At 42.9% G+C, this 24,889-nt stretch overlaps 2 protein-coding genes across 8 annotated transcripts in view; one reads left to right on the forward strand and one right to left on the reverse strand.

Moving 5' to 3' along the window:
• LOC144594283 (microtubule-associated tyrosine carboxypeptidase 1-like) overlaps nt 1-24,889 on the reverse strand; it is a 125,729-nt gene that overhangs the window by 57,353 nt on the left and 43,487 nt on the right. The window lies entirely within an intron of this gene.
• The window catches only part of LOC144594814 (anillin-like), a 44,526-nt gene continuing 34,235 nt past the window's right edge, over nt 14,599-24,889 (forward strand). For 4 of the 6 annotated variants that reach the window (XM_078401693.1, XM_078401697.1, XM_078401698.1 and 1 more), the window contains exons 1-5: nt 14,599-14,698; nt 18,031-18,151; nt 20,839-21,018; nt 21,193-21,302; nt 22,466-22,532. In XM_078401693.1, coding sequence (XP_078257819.1) covers nt 18,061-18,151; nt 20,839-21,018; nt 21,193-21,302; nt 22,466-22,532 — 448 coding nt within the window. In that variant the 5' untranslated portion in view covers nt 14,599-14,698; nt 18,031-18,060. Of the gene's footprint in view, nt 14,776-18,030; nt 18,152-20,838; nt 21,019-21,192; nt 21,303-22,465; nt 22,533-24,889 lie in introns of all 6 variants that reach the window. The other 2 variants (XM_078401694.1, XM_078401695.1) reach the window with 2 other exon arrangements.

Below are 24,889 nucleotides of genomic sequence, written 5' to 3' on the forward strand. Positions count from 1 at the left end.
GAGTAAATATCGGCAATAAATTGTCCTGGACCACCCATATTGAAGCAATGGCCAAGAAAGCACACCAACGCTTCTACTTCCTTTCTAGGCTTACATTGGCAATAGGTTTGAGAGGTTATTTATTTGGCCTGATTCTCACTGTCTAATGGTGGGAGGAATGAACTTGCACTGCAACCTTTCTCCTTTGCACCAAACGTTAGCGCCACCCATTGCACGTAGTACATTTCAAGAAAGTCACATAAAGTGCAAGAGCTTCAACTATAATTTTCCCAGAACAACAAAGCACCAGCCTGAAATATACCGCACATTCATGGAGGAGACAGTTGTAATGGGAACTAATTCCAAGTGTATTCTATCCAATTTACTGATAGCTTCTTCAGGGCAGTTGGGAAAATGGGAGTGGACTCTGAGAAGTGAAGTCAACAACCTGAAGGTACCCGTGTGTATAAACAGGGCTAATAGTAAGTTGACAGCTCCATCCTACCTCTGATGACCTAAAAACCTGAATTATTTCTTATTCATTTTCTGGGAATATCGGCATTGTTGGCAGTGGCAGCATTACTCAGGAACAGCTTCATCCCCAGGGCCATAGCTGCTATGAACCGGTCCTGCTGAGCCGGATGGTCACAACGCTTAGATCAACTTGCACTTTACCCTGTCTAAAACTGTTACAATTGTTTCGTTGGGTTGCTGTTGTCTAAATTACTTAAATTATTGCATCGTATGGGAGGCGCATTCCCAATCTCGTTGTACCCCTGGGTACAATGACAATAAAGATATATTGTATTGTATTGTATTTATCTTCCATTTCCAATCACCCTTGGAAATGTGGTGGTGAGCTGCCTTCTTGAACTGCTGAAGTCATTCCGGTGAAGGTGCTCTTAGCTGTTGGTGAGTTCAGGCCCAGAGATGATAAAGGAGCCACAATGTATTTCAAAGACAGAATGGTGCGCAATTTAGATGGCAACTTGCTGCCTTGCTTCCCTTGCTCCTGATGCCCTTGTCCTTCTTGGTGGTAGTTCATGGGATGTGATCTGAGTTGCCCTGGTGAGTAACTGCAGTGCACTTTGCAGATGTACCCAGTGAAGGATGAAGTGAACATTTAGAATGGTGGATAGAGTGGGCAATCAAATGGGCTGGTTTGTCTGAATGATGTGCATTGTCTTAAGAGAAACAAGCTATATTCATTCAGACAAACAGAGAACATCCCACCACGCTCCTGACTTGTGGATGGTGCAAAGGCTTTGGGGAGTCAGGAAGTAACTCATTTGCTGTAGGATACACAGCCTCTAACCTGCTCTTGTAGCAATAATATTTATAACATAGAACAGTACATCATAAGGACAGGTCCTTTGGCCCACCACGTCAGCGCCGACCATGATTCCAATCTAAATTATCACCAAACTCGCGGAATTGGAGTCAGCACTCATCTCTGCAACTGGATCCTCGACTTCCAGACCAACAGACCACTATCAGTGAGGATAGGGGATAAATCACCCTCTACGATAATCCTCAACACTGGTGCTCCCAAAGGATGCACTCACAACCCCCTTCTTTACTCCTTGTACACCCACGACTGTGCAGCCAAGTACAAATCCAATTCAATTTACAAACTTACAGACAACACCATAATTGTGGGCCTGATATCAATTAATGATGAGACAGAGTTCAGGTAGATGATTAAGAACCTTGTGACCTGGTTTCGGGACACCAACCTTTCTCTCAATGTTAGCAAGACAAAAGAGATAGTGATCAACTTCAGGAAGTGAAGTGGAACACATACCCTGGTTTGCATTGAAGGCGCTGAAGTAGAAATGGTGGAAAAATTCAAATTCCTAGGAGTAAATATCGCCAATAAATTGTCCTGGACCACCCATATTGAAGCAATGGCCAAGAAAGCACACCAACGCTTCTACTTCCTTTCTAGGCTTACAAAGTTCAGCATGTCCCCAAGAACCCTCACCAACTTCTACAGATGTACCATAGAAACCATTTTATTGGGATGCATCACAGCATGGTTTGGGAACAGCTCCATCCAAAAGACTGCAAGAAATTGGAGAGAATTGTGGAGGCAGCCAACCAACCTCCCTTCCATTGACTCCATTTACACCTCAAGCTGCCTCGGCGAGACAACCAGTACTGATTTTGGATGATCAGCCATAATCATATTGAATAGCGGTGCTGGCTCGAAGGGCCGAATGGCCTACTCCTGCACCTATTTTCTATGTTTCTAGGTAGTCAATGATTGTTAAGTGTGAATATTGTTTTCCACTTGTCAGCCTACTTAAAGCTTTAGCTGCATGTCAAAGTGGATTGATTTGTTTTCTGATGAAATGCAAATGGACTAAAAAGTATGCAATCCAAGGAACTTTCCTGCTATTGACATTATGGTGCAAATGAAGATGAGTCAATCAGGAACACTGAGGAACTCCTGCAATGACATCTTAGGGCTAGAATCTTTGACCTCAAATAATCGCAGCCATTCTTTTACAGGATATATGTGTCTACAGGACATGTAGAGTTCTCCCTGTGATACCCATTGACGGGTTTTACGGAGCTGCAATACAGTCAGATGCAGCCGTGATATGAAGGGCAGCAAGACATACCTTACTGCTCAACTTCAGCTCTTTGGTCAGTGTTTGGAACAAGACTGTGATTAGGTCTTGGAGAAATTCAATCTGTGAATCAATGAACAGACTATTGATATTAGCCACTTGATAGCACTGTCCATTACATCTGTCACATTGTTTTTATGGGCAGACAATTTCCACATTGTTGAGTATATTGCCATTGGCATTGAAATAGCTTGTTAAAGTTACAGCTAATTCCTGAGTGCAAGTCTTCAGTATTCAGCATGGTGATTGTCTAGCTAATCAGATTTATTAAAATTATAGTTAGACAGCAGCAGATTTTACTTGATTTGCAAAGCTATTTGATATATTACATTTGAGGAATAATAGGAGTAAAAGATGCAACGCAATTGTTAATAGTCTTAGTATTTTTTATCCTGGACATTGTCTATGGGACAATAACTATGACTAAAACTTGCACAAAGTTTCAGGTCCAATCCAGAAACATCAGCTATCAATGGTCTCCAGAGATGCTGCTTGATTCAGAGTTACTCCAGCACTTTGTGTATTTTATGTGCAAACCAGCATCTGCAGTTCCTTGTGACTCCACCTACTTGCACAACTTTTTCAATTAAATATAATAAAATTCACACAAGCATTATCACCCACAATCCACACAAAGCAATAATAAGGAAGAAAACTAGACGTTTATCAGAGAAAAGATCTTAAGGAATATTTTAAAGGAGAGAGATAGTCCAGGCGAACATGCAATAAGACCATATTTCACTCAAAATAATCTAACATTAAAGGAGCAAGTAGCCGTACTGTAAAGGCAATTTTGTGGCCTTCACACAAATAAAACTTGACCAAACATGCTGTGAGGAACCAAGGGATGTTTTAATGAACAAGTTATTAGCTAAAGGAAATGATGGAGGAGCTATTCATATGGAGGCACAAACAGGAAGGAGAGCAATCAGACCATATAATGGCATGTGCTGGTTGTAATTCAATTGGCTGTTTCCTTCTCTGAACCCGTGTGGTCTGGACAACAACCTCTCCCTCAATGTCCCTGTTGTACTTGTGTATGGCTTGATTGTACTCGTGTATGCTGTGATTTGACCGGATAGTACGCAAACAAAGCTTTTCACTGTATCTCAGTGCACGTAACAATAATGAACCAATACCAATACCAAAGGCACAGGAAGTGGTAGCAACCATGGTTCCACTAAGTCTGGTCTCAACCCTAAAGCCCTTTGGAAATGTTAATGCTCAAATGTTTGCTAGATTGAAAACAATTCACCGGCTTTCAAACTGTTGAATAACAGAACTTTTACCATCAAAACATCTTTACATGGCAATAGACAAAACATCCAACAGGATGAGCTTCTTCGAGTGGACACTTCACAAAACTTCCAGCAAACATTTATAGCCATGATAAAGATAATATAACCAAAGTAGAGGTTGCATCAATCAAATTGTCATTGTTGTTGATATAAGGATTCAGGATAAACTTGAGCAACTTGCAAGGAATCTGTCGACAGGGATAAGCACCTTTACAAATGGGAATGTTTGTTCATGTGAGCATCAGTATAACTTGTTGTTAGAGTTAGAGTTATCCAGAAGTAACAGATGAATTTATATATAGTATATCTGATCTGTTTGGATCGCAAGCAAAATAAAGCTTTTCACTGTACCTCGGTACACGTGACAATAATAATCCTAAACCTAATCCTAAAGTTAGTTATAGTCAAGAGTTAAAGCTGCTTAAGTTATTAAAGAGAATAGATCATTATTTGTGCATGGTATCACCTGGTGTTTCGTAGCTGTTAGCTTTGGAAAAATAAGCTGGTAGTTTCTTGTAATATAGAACAAAAACCATAGAACAGTCCAGCACAGGTCCTTCAACCTATAATGTCTGTGCTGACAACGACACCAAATTAAACTAAAAAAGACACAAAGTTCTAGTGTAACTCAGCCGGTCAGGCAGCATGGTTAAGTGACGTTTCGGGTCGAGACCCTTCTTCAGACTGGTTGTAGTGGGGAGGGGAGGGCTGGAACGAAAGTTGGGGAAAAAGGAGGGGCAGGCAGATGGTTGGACAAAGGCCAGAGATGAAAAAGGACAGAAGGTATGAGAAGGTATTGAAGAGTTACGAATTGTGAAGCCAGAGGTTATAATGTAGGTGGATTGCGAGTGCCCATGGCATGGGTTCACCCTCTGGTATTTGACATTTCTACCCTACAAAAAAGTTTCTGATTATCTATCCTATCTATGCCTCTCATAATTGAATAAACTTCTATCAGGTCTCCCCTCAGATTCCAATGGTGCAGGGAAAACAATCCAGGTTTATCCAACCTCACTTTATAGTTAATACAGGCAAATTCCTGGTGATCCACTTCTGCAATCTCTCCAAAGCCTCCACACATTTCATGTAATGTGGCGACCAGAACTGCACACAGTACTCCAAATATGGCTAAACGAGAGGTTAAATAATGCTTCAATGTGACCTAACTAAAGCTTTATACCGCTGCAACATGACTTCCCAACTCTTCTAGTCAACACCCCAGCTGAAGGCAAGCAGCCATTAGCCTTCATACCACCCTTTGCCTCTTTACGGAACTATGGACTGCACCACCAGATCCCAGTCATCATCAATATCATCACCCATAATATGTTGCATTCTTCCTTGTATTAATGTTTTTTAAAATTTGTTGTGTTTTCTCAGTCTTAATAAAGTTTAAAAAGAACTCTTGGTTGTGCTGCTACTTCAGTCTTGACAATAGACAATAGGTGCAGGAGTAGGCCATTCGGCCCTTCGAGCCAGCACCACCATTCAATGTGATCATGGCTGATCATTCTCAATCAGGACCCCGTTACAACTCTCCGTTCTAAATGGCCTACCCCTTATTCTTAAACTGTGGCCCCTGGTTCTAGACTCTTGACTAGTCTTATCCGGCGTGGATGGGTCCAGAGACTTGATGCAAGAGGCAACTACCTATATGAGAATGGTGAGGATGTTTAGAGAGGGAATTCCAGAGTTTTGACCATGGCAGGATCGCCAATGGTGGACTACAATCATCGAAGTTCAAGCTGTAGTTAGAAGAGCTGACGAATGTAGGATGTTGTAATGGTAAAGAAGGTTACAGAAACTGGGAAAGTTAAGACCACGCAAGGATCTCAAAACAAGGACGAGCATCTTAAATCTGAGACGTTACCAAACTAAGAACTACTGTAGGCTCGGGAATAATGGATGAGTGTGTCTTGAACCAATTAAGACTAGAGATATGGATAGAGTCATGGAAGAACTCTTTAATACATGCTTGTAGATGGAGGACAAGCGAAGATAACATTAAAATAAGTACAAACACAGCGATGCTGGCAACACTCTTCATTACAGGGTCTTTCATACAGCACCAAGTGTCTGCCGTATAAACAACGAAAAGGTGAGTTCAACACATGGGCTGAATAATCACCCATTCTCTGGGACATCATTTCACCTACATGTATTTCAGTGAGGAACAATTGCCAGAATTGTTAGTTTCCCACAAGTACAGGTAGCCATTGACTGCATTCATGGCTTCCTTAATGAGCAGGGACCTTTCCTTAGCAGAAGGGCCTTTCACCTTGTGACTGTGTGGGTGGTTGTGCATCATCAGAAAAGTCTTCTGACTGTGAAATAAATCACAGTGCAGGGAATGCTGTTATCACAATGTTAAGGTAATAGGAATAAAAATAAATAGGAATAGGTACTGATACAATATGTTACTGAATGATAGATCTCTTTACAATTTCCCATCATTTCTGTTTACTGAAGGAAGTTAATTGCATAAGCCCTGTCTTGAAATGTCTACTGTTTCTTGGGATGCTTCACAGTACCTGGTACGTTCTTGCAATATATCCTGACCTGCAGTCTCTCTGTGGCACATAATTAAGATTCTTTGGTTCCTCTTGAATAAGATCAAGCGCAGAAAACAGGTTTGATGTTTCCATTGTTTAGGAATCACTTTCTGGGTGCACCCACTGGTGGATACTGTCTCTTTATTGACTCACTGAAAATGGCATCACCCTGCTCAACTCAAATTTTCTAACATCACTAATTGTGATGACATAAATGTAGTCACACCCCCAGCTTTTGCCATCATTAATTGTTTGAATGCACGCCACATGAAATCCTGAGCAAATTATGTTTAAAAAAATCATACAACCCTAAACCAATGTCATTTACAGGATGAATAATTGCTCTTGTCATTCTACCTTTGTTCCACCAGTGCAAAATGAAACCATCCTGTGGAAAAATGAAATAAAGAAAGAACAGAAAGGAAGCAAGTTGTTCTGCTTTAGCTGAGGTGATCTTATTTTATGATTTATTTCACTCAAATTAACAAGTTGAGCAATCTCCCTACACCCCTCATGTATGGAAATAAACCTCTCACTCCCTATTTCATTCTTTTTCTCATTCTGGTAAATTACGGTCCTTTAAAATCTAAGTTTATCTCATATTATCCCCATTCCTTTTGCACTTGGTGTTACATTCCTCTCTTTCAAACAGATTATAGACAATAGGTGCAGGAGTAGACCATTCGGCCCTTCGAGCCAGCACCACCATTCAATGTAATCATGGTTGATCATTCTCAATCAGTACCCCGTTCCTGCCTTCTCTCCATACCCCCTGACTCCGCTATCCTTAAGAGCTCTATCTAGCTCTCTCTTGAATGCATTCAGAGAATTGGCCTCCACTGCCTTCTGAGGCAGTCAATTCCACAGAATTACAACTCTCTGACTGAAAAAGTTTTTCCTCATCTCCGTTCTAAATGGCCTACCCCTTATTCTTAAACTGTGGCCCCTGGTTCTGGACTCCCCCTACATTGGAAACATGTTTCCTGCCTCTAACGTGTCCAACCCCTTAATAATCTTATATGTTTCAATAAGGTCCCCTCTCATCCTTCTAAATTCCAGTGTATACAAGCCTAGCCTCTCCAGTCTTTCAACATATGAGAGTCCCGCCATTCTGGGAATTAACCTAGTAAACCTATGCTGCACACCCTCAACAGCAAGAATATCCGTCCTCAAATTTGGAGACCAAAACTGCACACAATACTCCAGATACGGTCTCACTAGGGCCCAATACAACTGCAGAAGGACCTCTTTGCTCCTATACTCAACTCCCCTTGTTATAAAGGCCAACATTCCTTGGCTTTCTTCTCTGCCTGCTGTACCTGCATGCTTCCTTTCAGTGATTGATGCACTAGGACACCCAGATCTCGTTGTACATCCCCTTTTCCTAACTTGACACCATTCAGATAATAATCTGTCTTCCTATTCTTACCACCAAAGTGGATAACCTCACACTTATCCACATTAAACTGCATCTGCCATGCATCTGCCCACTCACATAACCTGTCCAAGTCACTTTGCAACCTCATAGCATCTTCCTCACAGCTCACACTACCACCCAGCTTTGTATCATCTGCAAATTTGCTAATGGTACTTTTAATCCCTTCATCCAAGTCATTAATGTATATTGTAAATAGCTGCGGTCCCAGCATCCAGCCTTGCGGTATCCCACTCGTCACTGCCTGCCATTCTGAAAGGGACCGATTTATCCCCACTCTTTGCTTTCTGTCTGTCAACCAATTATCTATCCATTTCAGTACCCTACCCCCAATACCATGTGCTCTAATTTTGCTCACTAATTTCCTATCTGGGACCTTGTCGAAGGCTTTCTGAAAGCCTAGGTACACCATATCCACTGGCTCTCCCCTGTCAATTTTCCAAGTTACATCCTCAAAAAATTCCAGAAGATTAATCAAGCATGATTTCCCCTTCGTAAATCCATGCTGACTTGGAACAATCCTGTTACTGCTATCCAAATGTTCCGCAATTTCGTCTTTTATAATTGGCTCCAGCATCTTCCCCACCACTGAAATCAGACTAACAAACTAACTAACTAACTAACTAACTAAGATTGATCAAGGTTAGAAGCCTTGCAGCTACCTTGCTTTAGAATTCAGAGATACAGCGCGGAAACAGGCCCTTTGGCCCACTGAGTCTGTGCCAACCAGTGATCACCCCATAGACTAACTTCACATACTAGGGACAATTTTACAACTTACTGAAACCAATTAATCTACAAACCTATACTTCTTTGGAGCGTGGGAGGAAACTGGAGCACACAGAGAAAACCCATGCAGTCACAGGGAGAACGTATAAACTCCGTACAGACAGCACCCAGAGTCAGGATCAATCCAGGTCTCTGGCACTGTAAGGCAGCAACTCTTGCGTTGCGCCACTGTGCTGTCTGAATTAATGCAATAAAATATAAACAGATCTGAGGATTCGGATTAATGAATGGGCAAAGAACATTTTAGGATAACAAACAACTATAAGTTAGCAAAACAAAGGAAAAATAATTGATAAAGCTACAAATTTCAGCTTGTCAAGGTTTCACAGACATGACTGGCAGTTGGTAGCAAACAGTGTCACAGCCTTCTGCCCATCATAGACTCCTGTTTTCGATGGCTTGTCTGTGGAATGAATGTTCTGGCACTCTTCCAGATCATGGGCCAAGGTAAAATCCCGTGAGCTCACATAGAGCATGCACTTATATAATCAATAAGCGAGTGCTTGTATCCTAAACTACAAAGAAAAGTCTACTGTAATTTTAAAACTATGCTTCTTAGTTCTGAAAATCAGGGGTATTTATTACATCAGACTCGGATGATACTGAGAAAGAAAAGTTCATCTTATCCTTTTGCTAGATTTCCTTGCAGATGGCTCTATCATTTAAGAGTTCTTCCAGGTGAGCCCAAGCATTTTCTCCAAGCATCTAATTGTTTTTCTCAGTGAGCCTGCTTGCTGGACATGTGGTTCTGTTATTGACAACTCCATCGTATCTAAAAAGCCAGTTTGCTGTTGCTGTTGCTTCAAATAAGAAATGGCATTCGGCATAAAACTGAGGCAGTTCTTTACCTTTGAAATAATTTTTTCTCTTACCCACTTTCTCATCTTGCAATTTCCTGAGGCTTATAAAGCTCAAGTAGATTGTCAGTTGTGTTGACAACATCTAGTTCCTGATCTCAACCGTTATTCAATAATTTCAGTTATTGCAGACATACCTTTCACATTTCCAAAACTAAATATCTTTTCCTCTCCATATTTCATTTTTTCCCCTCATATTTATGCTTCTCACAGGCATACAATACATTATTCATGAGTTATTTCTTTAAATCTTAGCCAAAACTTATCTAACAAAACTGAAAAAGTGCAGATCCTGGAAACCTAAAATTTAAAACAAAATAGGACACAAGAAATACTCAGCTGTTCAGGTAGAGTTTGCAGAGAGAAAAAAAGATATAGTGTTTCAAGTTAATGCTATCTTATTGGAACTGAGAATTTATAGAAATCAAACATAATTTAAGTTGTGGAGTAGAGGAAGCGGTGGAAAGAATAGAGAGAATGACTGTGAATATTAGGAAATGTGAAGGTAAGGAGATGTGAAAAATGATGGGAAGTGAGGAAAATAGTTGAAACGGAGAAACAACTGGAGAAATAAAGTACTGCAGATGGTGGATATCTGAGACAATTACAGAGAATGAAGATTAGGCAGCACCTGGGATGACAGATACAAAACTAATATTTCAGGCTGATTATTGTTTGTAGGAAATGGCTTCTTATTGTGCAAACTGAAAATTGAAATTCAAATTGTTGAATTCCACGTTGAGTTCTGAGTGTGTGAGTGGCCTAATAGTAAAATGAGATGTTGTCTCCCCAAATTTAAGTTGGACTTTGAACAGTGTAAGAGGCAAAAGACAGTGAGGTCAGAGTGGAAAGAGGATGCAGAACTTAATGTGACGGGTAACTGGAAGTTCAGGATCACTCTTCTAACCAAATACATGTTTTGTTTGGTCTCTTACCCACTTTCTCATCTTGCAATTTCCTGAGGGATAAATGGGTCCCTTTCGGAATGGGAGGCAGTGACCAGTGGGGTACCGCAAGGTTCGGTGCTGGGACCCCAGCTATTTACGATATACATTAATGACTTAGACGAAGGGATTAAAAGTACCATTAGCAAATTTGCAGATGATACTAAGCTGGGGGGTGGTGTGAATTGTGAGGAAGATGCAATAAGGCTGCAGGGTGACTTGGACAGGTTGTGTGAGTGGGCGGATACATGGCAGATGCAGTTTAATGTAGATAAGTGTGAGGTTATTCACTTTGGAAGTAAGAATAGAAAGGCAGATTATTATCTGAATGGTGTCAAGTTAGGAGGAGGGGGAGTTCAACGAGATCTGGGTGTCCTAGTGCATCAGTCAATGAAAGGAAGCATGCAGGTACAGCAGGCAGTGAAGAAAGCCAATGGAATGTTGGCCTTCGTAACAAGAGGAGTTGAGTATAGGAGCAAAGAGGTCCTTCTACAGTTGTACCGGGCCCTGGTGAGACCGCACCTGGAGTACTGTGTGCAGTTTTGGTCTCCAAATTTGAGGAAGGATATTCTTGCTATTGAGGGCGTGCAGCGTAGGTTCACTAGGTTAATTCCCGGAATGGCGGGACTGTCGTATGTTGAAAGGCTGGAGCGATTGGGCTTGTATACACTGGAATTTAGAAGGATGAGGGGGGATCTTATTGAAACATATAAGATAATTAGGGGATTGGACACATTAGAGGCAGGAAACATGTTCCCAATGTTGGGGGAGTCCAGAACAAGGGGCCACAGTTTAAGAATAAGGGGTAGGCCATTTAGAACGGAGATGAGGAAGAACTTTTTCAGTCAGAGAGTGGTGAAGATATGGAATTCTCTGCCTCAGAAGGCAGTGGAGGCCAGTTCGTTGGATGCTTTCAAGAGAGAGCTGGATAGAGCTCTTAAGGATAGTGGAGTGAGGGGGTATGGGGAGAAGTCAGGAACGGGGTACTGATTGAGAGTGATCAGCCATGATCGCATTGAATGGCGGTGCTGGCTCGAAGGGCTGAATGGCCTACTCCTGCACCTATTGTCTATTGTCTATTGTCTCAACTCTGAAGACCACATAATGAGCACTGAATAAATTAGAAGTGAATTGCTACTTCATCTACGAATCCTAGGGTCCCTGGATGGTGGGCGGGAGGTTCAAATGAAGGCTCATGGGGAACAGCACAAAGAAGCTCAGAGAACTTAGCAGAATAATATAGTACAACTAGGACTCTATAACAAAACAGGATTTGTTCATATTATAATACAACAAAATGGGAAGCATGTGCTTGTTGTTCAGTGTTGACTCTGTGGTTAGAAGAGTCTGTCTGTGCTGCATGACTCTAGTATTAATCACCTTATTAATATTAAAATAAGAGGGGCAAAGTGGGTGCCTGGAATGAAAGACTCTGCATTCACCCTATCTATTCCCCTCATAATCTTACACACGTCTATAAGATCACTCATCAGCCTCCAGCGATCTAAGGAATAACATAGCAAAGATGAGCGGGAAGCTAGAGGATTGGGATTCTTTTAAAGAGCAACAGAAGATAACTAAAAAGGCAATACGGGGAGAAAAGATGAGGTACGAAGGTAAGCTAGCCAAGAATACAAAGGAGGATAGGAAAAGCTTCTTTAGGTATGTCAAGAGGAAAAATTACTTAAGACAAATGTGGGTCCCCTGAAGACAGAAACAGGTGAATTTATTATGGGGAACAAGGAAATGGCAGACGAGTTGAACAGGTACTTTGGATCTGTCTTCACAAAGGAAGACACAAACAATCTCCCAGGTGTACTAGTGGACAGAGGTCCTAGGGTGACGGAGGAACTAAAGGAAATTCACATTAGGCAGGAAATGGTGTGGGGTAGACTGATGGGACTGAAGGCTGATAAATCCCCAGGGCCTGATGGTCTGCATCCCAGGGTGCTTAAGGAAGTGGCTCTAGAAATCGTGGACACATTGGTGATCATTTTCCAATGGTCTATAGATTCAGGATCAGTTCCCATGGATTGGAGGGTAGCTAATGTTATCCCACTTTTTAAGAAAGGATAGAGAAAACGGGAAATTATAGGCCAGTTAGCCTGACATCAGTGGTGGGAAAGATGCTGGAGTCAATTATAAAAGAAGAAATTGCGGAACATTCGGATAGCAGTAAGAGGTTCGTTCCGAGTCAGCATGGATTTACGAAGGGGAAATCATGCTCGACTAATCTTCTGGAATTTTTTGAGGATGTCTAGGAAAATGGACAAGGGAGAGCCAGTGGATGTAGTGTACCTGGACTTTCAGAAAGCCTTTGACAAGGTCCCAGATAGGAGATTAGTGGGCAAAATTAGAGCACATGGTATTGGGGGTAGGGTACTGAAATGGATAGAAAATTGGTTGGCAGACAGGAAACAAAGAGTAGGGATTAACGGGTCCCTTTCAGAATGGCAGGCAGTGACTAGTGGGATACCGCAAGGCTCGGTGCTGGGACCGCAGCTATTTACAATATACATTAATGACTTAGATGAAGGGATTAAAAGTAACATTAGCAAATTTGCAGTTGACACAAAGCTGGGTGGCAGTGTGAACTGTGAGGAGGATGCTACGTGGGTGCACGGTGACTTGGAAAGGTTGGGTGAGTGGGCAGATGCATGGCAGGTGCAGTTTAATGTGGATAAATGTGAGGTTATCCACTTTGGTGGTAAGAACAGGAAGGTAGTATATTATTTGAATGGTATCAAGTTAGGAAAAGGGGAAGTACAAAGTGATCTGGGTGTCCTTGTTCATTAGTCACTGAAAGTAAGCATGCAAGAAACAGCAGGCAGTGAAGAAAGCTAATGCATGTTGGCCTTCATGACAAGAGGAGTTGAGTATAGAAGCAAAGAGATCCTTCTGCAGTTGTACAGGGCCCTAGTGAGACTGCACCTGGAGTACTGTGTGCAGTTTTGGTCTCCAAATTTGAGGAAGGACATTCTTGCTATTGAGGGAGTGCAGCGTAGGTTCACTAGGTGAATTCCCAGAATGGTAGGACTGTCGTATGTTGAAAGACTGGAACGACTGGGCTTGTATACACTGGAATTTAGAAGGATGAGAGGGGATCTTATTGAAACATATAAGATTATTAAGGGATTGAACAAGCTAGAGGCAGGAAACATGTTCCCAATGTTGGGGGAGTCCAGAACCGGGGGCCACAGTTTAAGAATAAGGGGTAGGTCATTTAAAATGGAGATGAGGAAAAACTTTTTCACTCAGAGAGTTGTAAATCTGTGGAATTCTCTGCCTCAGAAGGCAGTGGAGGCCAATTCTCTGGATGCTTTCAAGAGAGTTAGATAGAGCTCTTAATGATAGCGGAGTCAGGGGGTATGGGGAGAGGGCAGGAACGGGGTACTGTTTGTGGATGATCAGCCATGATCACATTGAATGGCGGTGCTGGCTCAAAGGGCACCTATTGTTTATTGAATAAAGTACTAGTTTGCCTAACCTCTCCCCATAGGTCAAGCCTGTAAATCCTGGCAGCATCCTTATAAATCTTCTCTGCATTCTTTCCAGCTTAACAAGATATTTCCTCTGTCCTGTAGAAGTAAAGAACTGCAGATGCTGGTTAATATATAAAAGGACACAAAGTACTGGTGAAACTCAGCAGGTTATGCAGCATCTCTGGAGAACATGGAAAGGCGACGTCTCAGATCGAGTCTCGACCCGCAACATCACTTATCCATGTTCTCCAGAGATATTGTATGGTCAATTATCCCTTTCATTCATTTCCAGATGCCTGCCACTTGCTGTCTGCGATTCGTTTCATAGCTTAACTTGAGTATTTGAATTCCAAAAGAATGGATCCCTTTCTCCAGCAATTAATTATGAACACATTAAATCACCAGAACAAGTAATGTAAATTTTAAAAGTATGGTATTCTCAGATCAACAATAGTGTTTAAAATGGATAAAACATAAAGGTCATTCACTTTTTCCAAATATGAACATGCTTAATCCCGCTTCCGATAGACGAATGGCAGGGGGGCAGGACTGTACCGCCCTCCCACCGGTAGGGACGCAAGGCCACGGAGGCCGCCGCCCACGCGGCTCTCCTTGTCTGACGTCCGACTGTTGGTTGATGCGCATGCGCGGAAAAGGGCGCCGGAATTCAAACAGGAGGAGCGGCGATTGGTGCGCACGAGCGAGCAGTCAGAGCAGCTGAAGGAGGTGCGGGGGGGTGCAGGGAATAAGGAGGCGCCACTCAAGGTGCGGGGGGGACCGGGAATAAGGAGGCGCCGCTCAAGGTGCGGGGGAGGGGGCGGGAATACGGTGCGGCGGGACCGGGAATAAGGAGGCGCCGCTCACGGTGCGGGGGGACCGGGAATAAGGAAGCGACGCTCAAGGGGAAGGGGCGGGAATACGGTGCGGGGGGGACCGGGAATAAGGAGGCGCCGCTCACGGTGCGGGGGGGTCGGGTGTAGTCGCCGCTCAGGCGTGCGGGGGGAACCGGGAATAAGGTGTCACCGTCATTGTTCAGGGTGCGGAAGGGTGGGGTGTTGTTGCCGCTCAGGGTGCGGAGTAGGGTGTTGGTTGCAGACTGTGGGGGGGGGGGGCAGGGGATTCATGCCAAGCGCCGGAGCCCCTGTCGCTTCTACAACATGGCTGGAGGCGGTCAGTGCGCTTCAGGGTGAAGCCAGGGCCCCCTTTCACGTGTAATCTGTGACAATGCATTGGCTGCTGATTGGCGATGTATGTTTAATCGAGGAGTGCTCCAGTAAGATCACGGCGCGTTTACAGGCCAACTCTCTTTCCCCGCCATGTAACCGCGGTCCTTTTACGGAGGAGCTTGGCCCAGTGGCCTGGTCGCGCCCAGCTGAGGAATGCCTGCGGGAACAGCAATGTGCCAAACACCATGGCCTCGTTCATAATTCAAACTTGGCAGCTTTCGCCCAGCGGCCACAGGGTGAGATGGGGGCGTGGAGGCTGATCAATCTGTTTTCATCCGCATTAAACGTGACAAATGCGGCCACCTCGCCGGGGCGTGGGTCCTGATGAACAATAAGGAGTTGACCACATTCAAGTCACTCTTCCCCCTCCTGGACTCCCGCTGCCAGCCTTCTACTCTCATTTATTTCCCACTGGTGCCGTGATATTAACTGTTTTGACTTCTCCACTCTTGCCCATTCCAATCTTACCCCTCTGCTTACTCAATAACAATTCCAATATTGTCAAATCTGGTGAAAAGGTCGTTGTTGTTTGCAAGATGATCTCTATCATGCTGAGGCCAGGCATCAACAATTGGACGTATTTATTCACAAAATGCTGGAGTAACTCAGCAGGTCAGGCAGCATATCTCAGGAGAGAAGGAATGGGTGACGTTTCGGGTCGAGACCCTTCTTCAGACTGATGTCAGGGGGGCGGGTCAAGGAAGGATATAGGTGGAGACAGGAAGATAGTGGGAGATCTGGGAAGGGGGGGGGGGGTGGACGGGAGGGAGGGACAGAGGAACTATCAAAGTTGGAGAAGTCGATGTTCATACCGCTGGGCTGCAAACTGCTCAGGCGAAATACGAGGTGCTGTTCCTCCAATTTCCGGTGGGCCTCATTATGGCACTGGAGGAGGCCCATGACAGAAAGGTCAGACTGGGAATGGGCGGGGGAGTTGAAGTGCTTGGCCAGGCCAGATCAGTTTGGTTAATGCGGACCGAGCGCAGGTGTTCAGCGAAGCGATCGCCGAGCCTGCGCTTGGTTTTGCCTATGTAAATAAGTTGACATCTAGAGCAGCGGATGTAATAGATGAGGTTGGAGGAGGTGCAGGTGAACCTTTGTCTCACCTGGAAAGACTGTTTGGGTCCTTGGATGGAGTTGAGGGGGGAGGTAAAGGGACAGGTGTTGCATCTCGTGCGGTTGCAGGGGAAAGTGCCCGGGATTGGGGTGGTTTGGGTAGGAAGGGACGAGTGGAACGGGAAGTTACGGAGGGAATGGTCTCTGCGGAACGCAGAGAGGGGAGGGGATGGGAAGATATGGCCAGTGGTGGGGTCCTGTTGTAGGTGACGGAAATGTTGGTGGATAATTTGTTGGATCCGCTGGCTGGTGGGGTGGAAGGTGAGAACGAGGGGGATTCTGTCCTTGTTGCGAGTGGGGGGAGCAAGAGCGGAGCTGCGGGATGTAGAAGAGACCCTAGTGAGAGCCTCGTCTGTAATGGAGGAGGGGAAGCCCCGTTTCCTGAAAAACGAGGACATCTCTGAAGCCCTAGTGTGAAACACCTCATCCCGGGCGCAGATGCGGCGTAGATGGAGGAATTGGGAGTAGGGGATAGACTTTTTGCAGGGGACTGGGTGGGAAGAAGTGTAGTCCAGATAGCTGTGCGAGTCAGTGGGTTTATAGTAATTCAACTATTGGACACCTACTTACTCCTTGACCATGTATTTGATAAACACCAGGCCACCAACTCCCAGATCATCTCCAATCTTATTGTCTCTGATCTCCCATGCATAGCATCTAATCTTATAGTTCCCTTATCCTGTAGTGCCTGTTACTATCTCCATCCAAAACTCGCAAGTAGATCTGCTCTGGTAGACCCATTGTTTCTGCCCTGTGCTGCTGAACTGAACTCTTCAAATATCATAATTTTATCTTGTTCCTCCTCATTTCACTCCTCTCCTTATCTGTTTTTTCTCCTTTTCACCTCTGGCCGTTGCTACTTACACCATCCATCTATCAATAAAATCCTCGCCTATCATTTGCCAGGATTTGTCCTTGCGCAGGGTGTTGACCAATGTATTTTGTCGGCCCCAGGCTTTGCTGCAATGTCCTTTCCAACCCAACAAAGACAGCTTTGTATTTTAAGTGGGGCAATACAAAATCTATTGATTATGAACAATTTGTACTTTTTTGTGGGTGATGGGGTTAATAGGGGGTTGTTGAGATCCAAGATATGTCTTCCTTGTGGCTCTAGAAAGAGAAGCAGTGGAGTGGTTGCCCATCTCAAGTCAATCTGTCATTGGTTCGCAAGGAACATCTTTGAGAGCTAACAAGAAAATGGGTGGATCTCGAAATGAACAGCCATATTATTGCAAAATGTCTCATCGACAAAACTTTAAAGCAAGATGTTCAGCAATGAATTGACCTTTTGTTAGATCCAGATGAAATCTTCTCCAAAGTTTTGGTGATGAGACATTCTGCAATGACAGAGACACAAAATGCTGGAGTAACTCAGCGGGTCTGCCAGCATCTCTGGACAGAAGGAATGGGTCACTTTTCGGGTCGAGATCCTTCTTCAGAAATGTCACCCATTCCTTCTTTCCAGAGATGCTGCCTGACCCACTGAGTTACTCCAGCATTTTGTGTCTACCTTTGATTTAAACCAACATCTGCAGTTTTTTTCCCTACTTCTGCAATGACATAGCAATTCACTGCTGAGTAGTAGTTAATGCAGATGGAATTTGTCTTCTCTTTGGGCATAAGACAGAACTTTGCTTTTGCATCTCTTTGAAAGTTGCGGATGTGAGAGATAGCAAGTTGCATTATTATTTGGGCCTTTCTACTCTTGCTTTGCAGACAACATTGTACTTGAAGTGATACAAAAACATGTCATCTCTTTGCACTGTGGAGTCGATGTTGCGAAGCCCTTTGAAGCGCTTGAGGCAGCCTTCCATTGACAACGAAGGAAATGAGGGAGGTGAGTTACACTGGTTAAACTGCAAGCAATTCTCCATAGGTTTTCCCACTCTGTCTTTGTGGTACAAAAATAGGGTGGTCACATTCTACTGTTCTGTGTACTTTTTCATTTTCCATTGAGATATTATGTCAGATTACAAACCAGAAACTAAACTTGGCTGTAGCCTACTAGGCATGGTAATTTTACCACATACTTTTAAACTATTGAAATTGTAAATGACTAGAAGATTTGTGAAATTCATTTGCAACCCAAGATGTTTCTCCAAATTATCTTTAATTTCTTTCCAAACTACTTTCCATGGTTTCTTAACATTTGCTTATTAGCTTGCAATAACTCTCCTGCCGTTAAATTTGATCTTACTCCAACCCCTCTTATTTACCTATTTACAGACTTTTTAGTCCCAGCATGGCAGAATTATTAAACCTATCGCTCCCTTTAAAGAACATTTTAAGCCATGTGTTGCATTTGAACTGGAAGATAAAATAGACCTCTCCATACCTGAAGTAGCCCTTGCTTTCCCTCTCTCGCCATCCCCTCCTCCTTCCTAGTTCTCCTACCAGTCTTACTGTCTCCAACTACATTTTATCTCTGCACTGCCCACTCCCCTGACATCAGTCTGAAGAAGGGTCTCGACCCGAAAGGTCACCCATTCCTTCTCTCCAGAGATGCTGCCTGTCCTGCTTAGTTACTACAGAATTTTGTGTCTATCTCCATACCTCCCTATAGGTATGGGTCCCTATACCTTCTCCCTTGCCTCCAACCAGGGATCCCAGCAATCCTTTCAGGTAAGACAGAGGTTTATGTGCACCTCCACTGACCTCATCTACTGCATCTGATCCAACATTTTTGTTTCAGTTCCTTGTTTCTCTATAGAAATACATGTGTTGCACTAAGGCAGCTTTTTCATCATTGCCTTGTGCTTGTTATTCGTTATGTCTCCAAGAAGCAGATACATTTTATTGAAAAAAATCTTTCTTGTGGGAAAGAAATTGGGGAAATTTCATTTTCTAAAAGGAGTTCCAAGTGAAGAGCACTGGTGGGTTGAGCTTATTTCAAGAATCCTACGAGCTTTTAGTGCTTGTGTAATGTGGCAATTTATTTAAGGACCTGCAAATCTCTCTGACTAGCAAACCCTGCTGTATGTAAAATAAATATACTGTTGAGGTAGCGAAGCCATTTTTTGAAGGTGACAAAACAATGGTTTAAAAAGGTAGACACAAGAATGAAGGGGGAATCTGTCCTTGTTACGAATGGGGGGGGAGCAAGGGCAGAGCTGCGGGATATCGAGGAGGCCCTAGTGAGAGCCTCATCTATCATGGAAGGGGGAGCCCCCATTCCCTAAAGAATGAGGACATCTCCAATTCTTTAAGGAACCGCTATAGATGAGGCTCTCACCAGGGTCTCCTCAATATCCCGCAGCTCCGCTCTTGCTCCCTCTTCCCCCCTTTCGTAACAAGGACAGCCCCCCTTGTCTTCACCTTCTAGCCCATCAGCCGTTGCATACAGCATACAATCCGCCACCATTTTCGCCTCCTCCAACGGAATCCCACTACTGGCCACATCATCCCATCTCCATCCCTTTCGGGTACTTTCCGCTGCAACCGCAGGAGATGCAATACATGTCCCTTACCTTCCCCTTTGACTCCATCCAAGGACCCCAACAGTCCTTTCAGGTGAGGCAGAGGCTCACTTGCACCTCCTCCAACCTCATCTGCATTCGCTGCTCCAGGTGTCAACTCCTGTATATTGGCGAGACCAAGTGCAGGCTCGGCGATCGTTTCGCTGAACACCTCCGCTCAGTCTACCTTAACCTACCTGATCTCCCGGTTGCTCCGCACTTTTACTTCCCCTCCCATTCCCAATCTGACCTTTCTGTCCTGGGCCTCCTCCATTGTCAGAGTGAGGCCCAGTGCAAATTGGAGAAACCACCTCCTATTTCGCTTGGGTAGTTTACACCCCAGCGGTATGAACATTAACTTCAAATAGCCTTTGTATTCCCTCTCTCTTCATCCCCTTCCCAATTCTCCCACCAGCCTTTACTGTCTCCGACTACATTCTATCTCTGAAGAAGGGTCTCGACCCGAAACATCACCCATTCTTTATGTCCAGATATGCTGCCTGTCCCGCTGAGTTACTCCAGCATTTTGTGTATCCATTCTATCTCTGTCCCGCCCACTCCCCTGACATCAGTCTGAAGAAGGGTCTCAACCTGAAACGTCACCCATTCCTTATCTCCAGAGATGCTGCCTGCCCCGCTGAGCTACTCCAGCATTTTGTGTCTATCTTCAATTAAAACCAGCATCTGCAGTTCTTTCCTACACCAATTGTGGAAGAAGAACGGAATACAAAATCAAAACTTTGATGCTATTCTTAAAAACATCTGTAGACTTAAGCAATACTGGGCACCACACACTTCAGTTCATTCCAGTGGTGAAGTGGTGCAGTTTTCTTGAGACTAGAGGCTGGGGTTCTCACTGAGCAGGGGCGGTTGTGAGGATGTTTTTCAGAAGTTTGTGTTTTTGAGAGGAATTGAATATAGCAGCAAAGATATTGGTAACCAGGGATTGTATGTACTGAGATAACGGCTAAAGCGGCTGGGTGAGGGAGAAGGGAGTGATTCTAGCGTGTGTATTTAATTTGTAAATGGAATTGTTCATTTTTATTGTACACCACCATACTCCTTCCAGGACTGTCATTAGATTCTCCAAAGAGTCAAAAGCCTTTGTCCTTGGATGAAGAGATGGAAAACATTAATCCTGTGGAATCTCAAATGTCATCAAAGTTTCGAAACCTTGAGCAGGAAGTCAAGCCAGACACTCCCATAGTTGCCTCGGTGAAATCACGGCTTCGAAGATTAGCTGAACATGGTATGAGTTGTGCCTTATTTTGAAAAAGGATATCTTTGTAAGTTAGCAAGCAAGAAAACAATGTTACTCCATTTTTTTAACTTGCTGTATCGTGTGCATAAATATCATTCTATAAGCAACAGTGGCACAGATAACGTAAGAAGATAATTGTAATAACATACACCATCTCTTTAGATCTTCTCTCCAATGCACGGATACCTTCAGACACAAAATATGGAATGGTTTCTCCAGCAGAAATGATCAACGCCTGGAAGAATGACCTCATCAGACCAGCTATTAAGAAGGTAATTCAATTGGTCCATGAATCATGGAGATCCACTGTGGAAATAAGAGTTGTTTTTGAAATATGAGGCTGTCAATAGGTCTGGTAGAAACATTTGAAATCGTGAAAGGAATGGGCAGATAAACATGGGTGTAAAGAACTTGGAGATACAAGGTGCATGTTGCTGTGCTGTTCCATATGATTGGTGATGGAATCAAAGTAACAGTGTTCAGCATGTGGAATACAATGCCAGGATTATTCGTGGAGGCAGCTTCAATTGTTTAAATAAAAAAAAGCTGGATAAATATCAGAATGGAAAAACTTTAAAGCTGCAGTGGAACTAAGAGCTGGCAGAGACTGAATGGGCCATAGTACTGTAGTCATGTATTTGTATCAATTGATTGCCCTTGTCAATAACCTAAATGATAATACCATGCCCTTACTTTGGCTTTCATCACAAGATATTCTTATGTCAGCTGAACTAGCCGCATCATGGCTATTCTTGCTATATTACCTTGTTACTTCTCCCCTCAATCTTGCCATGACATTTTAAATCGTTTTCTATTTCCGAATTCATCCCATCATCTCTTCAATTCCCATCTCCAAACTGTAGCCCTTGCTAATCTGCATTCTCCAGTTCTGGCCACTTAACGGTCTGGACCCTCTGTTTATTTTAACTTAATCCATCATTAGCAACTCTTCAGCTGCCAACACCTGCGGTTCTGGAATCTCTTCAACTTTCAACTGACTGCACCAAACAATCCTTTTAAACAATTTAATATCTTTGCCTCTTAAATTATCTTTTCACGCTTTTAGTCACCTGTTTTATGTAGTGCCCAGATTTTAAGATTCTTTCAGGCACCCGAGGACAAATTGTTCCAATAAATGCTCTAACGATACAAATGGTGCAATCTGCTATTGTTTACATTAGCAACAAAGCAAATGAATCCCTTGCATATGAACTTTGAGGAATTAAAACTATTTATTGGGTATGGCCTCTGAGATCGGCCAAGTCCTCCAGGCTTGAATGTCAGGGATTGCTTTGTGATGCTTCTCGAGGAATGTTGTACTTTTTACAAATCAATTAACTTTTGAACTACGTGCCCTTTCGCGTCCCTATTGGTTGCAAAATTCCAAATGAACCACATTAAATATTTAGATTTTAACACTCTTTTGTGGAAACAGGCCAGAAAAGAGACTAAGGATCAAACCGTCATGCCTTCTCCTGATGTGAAAACTTCATTAATCTCAAGTAAGTATGCTATGCTTAACTTATTGTCTTACTATTATGATATTTTGTAAAAATATAAATTGATTACTGGGTTTGCAGAACCTCTATTCGGTCTATAAATATGACCCTGACCTTGTGGTTGCACATTTTAATTTTCTCTCCATCCTGCTGTGCCTCTACCACTAATCCATCAATTCTTAATGGAAATTCCCTTTATTTTATGACATGACACAATACTAAATTCACAATCCAGAAGGTTATGATTTCAGGTGATCATCCATTCCAGCTTTATCTTGTCTTTCTAGCATTTCCTTTCTCTATTGGATTTCATTTATTTCCTAGCTAAATATTATTTCAATAGATGTAGCCTCTAATTTCCTAGCCTTTGCCACTCTTTTAGCTGGTACATACCACCTGCCACTTTAGTTATTCAATCTTTTCTTGCCCTTCACTATCACTGTCCTCCACCCCTCCCTCCCCCCTTTCTCTACAACTTTAAAAGCTCCTTAATATTTGTGAATCACCAATCTTTCCCAGCTCTGGAATGCTGTTAACCTGAACAGTTAGTTTTGTGTTCAAGGATAATACTAGATCTCTGTTTCAACCAGTTATTTTATATTGGACATCAGGCGCACTGTCACATCCTCCTGGAGAATGGGGAGTCTGGTTTCTGGCTCAAGTTGGAGACCGAAGACCAATTTGTAGCTGTATAGTCCTTGCGAAATGGTGATATGCTGATTTAGTAATTCAGACGCACTGTCACATCCTCCTGGAGAATGGGGAGTCTGGTTTCTGGCTCAAGTTGGAGACCAAAGACCAATTTGTAGCTATAGTCCTTGCGAAATGTTGATATGCTGATTTAGTAATTCAGACTGGTGTTAATCGACATAAGAATATAGATCTCACTGGCATCTGGAGAATTTAAATTGAAGTTTTTTAATTTCATCAGTAGACATTACCCTTGTGGAGACATAATTGTGTAATTGCACAGGGTAAGCTGTAAATTGCCCCTGGTTTGTGTGAATCTGGGGAAGGCGAGGAGAATAAAATGGGATGGGTGTCAATAGTTTAGTTTAGAGATACAATATCTCAATATAATATTGTTTTTGGCAACAATATCAAGCTGACTAATGATTATTTTGGTTTTGCCAGAAGCACTTTTGTTTTAACTGTGTCCAAATGCGTAAAAAAAGAAATCAAATTCCAAAGCACGTGATGCCAGGAGTACCTAAGCAATTAGTCTAGGCTAAACTGTTTTCTATTTCAATTCTCTCCATCACAGAGTTAGAAGTGAGAATGTTTGTATCATCTAATTCCTAGCAAAGACTCTGCCAGCAGTTATTTCACTGCTTTCAGCTGGAACCTGCTCATCTTGCATTGGCATTCAAAGGCTTTCATCAATCCTTGTTGTGGAGATGGGGGATTACCAATGACTTGAAAGCTCCTAAACTGTGATTTTAAAACTGGTTATTAAGTAGATTGGAAGCTGGGTGTGGTGAATGGCCTGCTCCTAGCTACCCAATATATAGTAAAGGGAAAGAATAGAACTCCCTTGCACTTCTAGAAACTCTTTGAGTTCAACATCAACAGTGTGATCGATTGGCATTCTTTTTGTTATCTGAATATCCACTCCCTCCAATATGCTGCTCTCTGGCTGCAGAATGTGCTATAAATGGTCTTGGCACCTCCAAACCTATAATATCCCATTTCTACCAAAGTCCACTCTATCTGTATTTTACTTATTGACAATTTGTGAACATTTTATTCAGTGGCATCGCATTGTGTAATTTGCACCAAGGACTGCTGCAGTTTGTCACCATGTTTTCTCAAGCAATTCTGGTGCTTTTTTGAAACTTAACTGACACCAGTTTGATGGAAGTCAAATTGGCTAGATTACTTAATGAACAACGAACACTGAGGCCCTCTCATCTAAACAAGATTTGCAAATCAAGCGTTTTTAAGTTTCTAGTTCATGTCTCCCTGCATTAACAAGTGCAAATTGTGGCTTGGTGGCATTTTTGCCTCCTAGATGAAAGTATGCTTGGACTGAGGCTGACCTTATAGTCTAAGCATCAATGTAGTATCATTGAAGCAGTAGTCTACTGTCACTGGTTTAAAATAACTATTTTTGGCCTTGTATGCTTTACAGTCTGTAAAAGTGTATGAAGGTTTGAAGTCCTGGCCAAAATTTATCCCCTGGTCAATTTTAAGAAACTGGCTATTGATCTTGCTTTGGGCATGATATTACACATATACTTGCATAACGTGATTTTGTTAGCACTAAGGCAATGGAGGCAATGTAAAAATATTAACTAAGCATTTTATAGTTCTGGATTTGATACATTATTTTTAGGAGAAGCAGATGGAGATCATTTATC

This window comes from Rhinoraja longicauda, chromosome 6 (genome assembly GCF_053455715.1).
Source record: "Rhinoraja longicauda isolate Sanriku21f chromosome 6, sRhiLon1.1, whole genome shotgun sequence".
Lineage (NCBI taxonomy): Eukaryota > Metazoa > Chordata > Chondrichthyes > Rajiformes > Arhynchobatidae > Rhinoraja > Rhinoraja longicauda.